This window comes from Morone saxatilis, unplaced genomic scaffold (assembly GCF_004916995.1).
Source record: "Morone saxatilis isolate NCDOM2014 unplaced genomic scaffold, NCSU_SB_2.0 Contig12, whole genome shotgun sequence".
NCBI lineage: Eukaryota > Metazoa > Chordata > Actinopteri > Moronidae > Morone > Morone saxatilis.
Genome location: NW_023339674.1, coordinates 16,364,918 through 16,369,634, shown reverse-complemented (window position 1 = coordinate 16,369,634; position 4,717 = coordinate 16,364,918). Strand labels below are relative to the sequence as shown.

Genomic DNA, 4,717 nt, shown 5'->3' with positions numbered 1-4,717 from the left:
CAAATTTTGAATGGCACCCAAGGTTTTAAGTGGTAAAGCAACATGCAACTCCTTGGTTGAAAGGTAATTTTGAAAATCAATTTGGCCTTTCAAGTATGTTACATGTGGAAGCATTGGTAACACTCTTGCTGCTTTTTTTTCCCCTTTTTTCTTGCTTTACTCTGAATACTTTTATGTTCACTTTTACTAATCTAGAGGGATTATTATTGTGCCTTTTTTTTACCCATACAATTTATTTTGAAAATGACTTTTTTTAAGTTTCTTCCAAGTTAATTAAAACGAAATATATGCAACATGAATAATGGTTTTATCATAAAAAGGAAAATAAACTTAAAAATTGATTGCCCTTCAGGGGATTCACAAAAGCTAACCCAGCCAGTAATTAATAATAAAATGACCTCCACCTTCTAAACTAAGCTGCAATTTCAAAGTGGAATGAAAACCACAGTAAAGCAAATCAATCAAACTTTTAATCCCAATACAGTGAAATAATATTAAATTTGAATGGACATGGGGAATGTTGTTTTGCCACTTTTTAACTTTTTTGGGGTTTTTATTTTTTTTTCATGGAATTTAACTTTGGTACTTTTTACTTAAGGTAAAAAGTTTATGAATGCAGAAAACTTTTTAAAATGTATTTGAAGGATCCGAAGTAAATTTTTCTTCCCTCTCGCCTCGCGCGCTTCACACACACCATAGAATAACAGGTAAAACATTTTAAAAACAAAATTTGGTTTTGGTTAAACAGCTCAGTATAACTAAGCAAAAGGTCAGTGGGGGGTTACAAGGTTGGTTTTGGGTGGTTTTTAAAATTTCAAGGCCACAAAGAGAAGAAGCATTCCCCCTGTGGTTTTATGCTTCCTGTTTAATTCTGAATTTTGTTTGTTCAGGCTATATTAAAGTTCAATGGCCAAACGTGGTTTTCCTCCAGCAAAGCTTTCACTCTCCAGAGGAGGGAAAACTGCAACCAGCAGAAGGAGGAATTGGGAGGAAACAGGAAATGAAAGAAGCAATGGCGAGGCCCAAGGCAAAAAGCACGGTGAAAAAAAGAGGTGGAGGAGGTGGAGAGAAACAGCAAGGGAAAAGAAAAACCGTGCCAGGGGGGCTGGCCAGAACCAATGTGGCCCTGCTTCGTGAGGTTTGCAACCGGTGGAAGCGCAAAAAACGCTTCACCCGTTTTTTTGAAAATGTAGCAAAGGCCCAAAACAAAAAGAAAAGGTCCCCCGACGGCACAAGGCGAACCCCTTGCGTGTTCTGCTACTTTATACTTCTACTCTACTACATCTAGGAGGGATATATTGTGCTTTTTACTCCACTACATTTATTTTGAATGACTTTAGTTTCTTTTCAAGTTATTAAAACAGAATATATGCAACAAATGATAGTGTTATCATAGATAAAGATAAAACTTAATTGATGCTCAGGGGAAATCCACAAGCTACCCAGCAGTATATAAAGTAATTAAAATGATCTCCACCTCTACTAGCTGCAACTTTCAAGTGATGAACACAGTAATGCATCAATAACTTTAATCCAATAACACAGTGTATATATTATTCTGAAATGGACCATGGATGTTGTGCACTTTTACTTTTGGGGTTTAAGTATGTTTTCATGGAATAACTTTTGTACTTTTACTTAAGTAAAGTTATGAATGCAGGACTTTTACTGTATTAGAGGATCTGAGTATTTCCTCCACTTCTGCATGGCGTGTCAAACTTAGAATACAAGGTAACATTTAAATCAATTTTGTGTTACACTACAGTATAACTACAGCAAAAAAGGTGTCAGTGGTTACAGGTGGTTGGGTGTTAATCAAGGCCACAAAAGAGAAGAAGCAATTCCTGTGTATGCTTTCTGTATCTGATTGTTGTCAGGCTATATTTTTAGCTCATGGCCAACGTGTTTCCCTCAAGCAGCTCTCACTCTCAGAGGAGGGATGCACCAGCAGGAGGAGGATGGAGACAGAGGAATGAAGAGCAATGGCGAGGCCAAGGCAAAGCACAGGTGAGAGAGGTGGAGGAGGGTGAGAGACAGCAGGGGAAAGAAACCGTGCCCAGGGGGGCCTGCCAGACCATGTGCCCTGCTCGTGAGTTGCAGAACCGTGAAGCGCAAAACCGCCTTCACCGTTTTGAAATGTTAGCAGGCACAGAAAGAGGTCGACGGCACAGGGCGGACCCCTTGCGTGCTGTCAAAGAGTATTCCAGACCAGCAGCTGGGAAAGACTCAACGAACCCCACTGACCTCCGTCCACCCGCTGTGCTGCTGAAAACTGTGTGTTACCTTATTGATGACATCGCTGCCTCCCCCCACCTGCATCCATGGACTGAGGCTAGTAGTGTTTACATATAGTTTACCACTTAGTTTTACTATTGTTAATTACAGTTTGGTCATAAAAAAATGCATCTTCTATATCAAGGACACTTTTGTTTTTGTCTATACACCCTAAATGACGTTTTATTTTACTGTAACATGCAAAAAGTTAGCCAGAGCAGCTTCATGTAAGCTTCCCTTCAGAACAGCATACATGTCCAGGAACCTGGAGTGCAATTGTTGTTTGTTTTTACATAGCACAAGCTGTGTGTTATGGTGACAAAACCGCCACTGACCATAGAGTTATATGTTTTATAGAAAAGCTAACTAGGGGGAGACGTAATTTAAGGATCTAGGCTGAGGGCTAGTAAAAGTGATTCTGACATGGCCAATTTGTTACTAGCCCAGTAAGAAAGCTGTAATATTGAAGTCTTCACAACATATACTCTTATTAAAATCTAACTTGTCTTCCAGGTGTACAGCTTTGTCTTTGATCGCCTGCGTGGTGTGAAGCAGGACATGATCATTCAGAGGGTGTCTGGGTTGAACTGTGTAGCCATTTTGGAGCGAACAGTGCGTTTCCTCATCTATGCCTCTTATCGGCTTTGTGGTGAGCCCCTGCGGCTCTACGACCCACGCATTAATGACACGCACCTACAGGAGAATCTGAGCTGGCTGTTGGATTGCTACACAACTGAAACAGGACCGCATCCCAACCAGGAAGAGTTCCAGGCTCTTGGTCTGCTGTACAACTTGGGTTGGTAACATGTATTGTGTACAATGTACACTTAAAAATTCCCTGAAAAATAAAAACAGTGAAAAATAAAATGGGAAAGGTGTTCTTGGGACATGGTTAGGATATTTTTTTTCTTTCTTTCCTCTCCTCCCCCAGGTTCTGCCCGTGCCACACAGCACATCATGGAGCTCCCTGAGAGGCTCCGCAGTTCTCCTGCCATTACACTCGCTCTTTCAATCAACAGAGCTTATCTGGAGCGAAACCCTGTATGTTTGCTCCGATTGGCTCAGAGATTGAACTTCCTGCAGAGCTGTGCTCTCCACCGTCACCTGGTGACATGTCGCAGAGATCTGCTGCTAGTGTACAGCCACGGACACAGCAGCCGCAACTGTCGCTTTCCTCTTGACAGACTAGCTCAGCTCTTGTCCTTAGACGTGTCACTCACAGCCCAATTCTGTCAGGCGTACGGTGTGGAGGTTAACCAGGACAACCAAGTGGTTTTCTCCAAGGCTGCTTTCACTGAGCCTGAGCCAGGGAAACTGCACTGCAAACTTTATCACAACATAGTGGCTGAAAAACAGAGAGACCTCACTGTTGGGAACATCATCCATGGCTGCGCTTGATACAAATAAAAGGAGTAAATCAGTAATACACGTAATGTGACGCTTAAGGCATTCATAGGGAAAATGTCAGTTAGCTGCTGTCACTCCACGGTGCAACTGGCAGGCATTTAAAGGCTTTTTTTAAGGACACCTAAGCAGTGAAGCTGTTTCGTTCATCTTCCTGCTCTTTTTATAATGTTATTGGATTTGAGCCTCTGGGCTCCCATCTAGGATGCCCAACCAGTGTGTCAGTATGTTTTACCAATTCAGATTATATATGTTCAACACAAGGGTCAGGGTTATTGTGGAGCCAAGGGTCTGCTGCGCTCTACCTGAGAGAGACTGAACTACTGAGAGTAATGTTCCTCTTGGGTCTGGAGGTGCTTCTTTCATCCTCATCTCGCACTTGGTGCCTGAATCACCTTAAAATGTGAATTACTTTTATATTGTTACTTGTCTGTGGTTATATTGATACTGTTTAAATGTTATGTGAATGCCATTATGTTTTTGTGTAGTATTTCAGAAAATGTGCTGGAAAATCGACCGTGCAACAGTGTTTATTTTTATCAATGCAGTACCTCAAAAGCATTTCAATAAATTTTGCTACCTAAAAGGGAATGCCTTAGTCCTTTTTATTTGAACTGAGACTTTGTTGCATCTAAGCTCCTTTACCACTTGAGGGCAGCAGATATCTGCAGAGGACATTAACGCTCTCCAGCAAGTACAAAAATAAGCGACTAAAATGTAAGATAATCCTTCTTCAAGTGATTCTTTTGTGTGGTTTTTGAAAACGTTGTTATCCAGCTTGGCAATCTTGTGATGTTTTCCAACTCTTAAGGAACTGGTTGTGGCCGGTAGATCCCCCTTTTTTCTTTTCTTTTTTTTTTAAGATGTCAGCTGAACTAAAAGTATGTGAAATGTGCAGGTAATTTACAGCGGCCTGGGGTTAGTCATGCTCTCGCAGCAGCAGCACAGAAGTGAGAGGAGGTATTGAAGTGAATGAAGCGCAGCCTGACGCCGATCGCCTCCTGACTTGCTGCTGGAGGAGCGGAAAAAAAAAAAAAAA

The 4,717-nt window shown here is 41.4% G+C and overlaps 1 protein-coding gene across 1 annotated transcript in view; it reads left to right on the top strand.

Annotated features, from left to right (window-relative positions):
- The window catches only part of sac3d1 (SAC3 domain containing 1), a 4,798-nt gene extending 534 nt beyond the window's left edge, over positions 1-4,264 (top strand). Inside the window, exons 2-4 of the mRNA XM_035654095.1 lie at positions 1,920-2,331; positions 2,788-3,070; positions 3,206-4,264. Of these exons, the coding sequence (XP_035509988.1) occupies positions 1,920-2,331; positions 2,788-3,070; positions 3,206-3,672 (1,162 nt within the window). The 3' untranslated portion in view covers positions 3,673-4,264. The remainder of the gene's footprint in view (positions 1-1,919; positions 2,332-2,787; positions 3,071-3,205) is intronic.
- Positions 4,265-4,717: the final 453 nt, after the last annotated feature.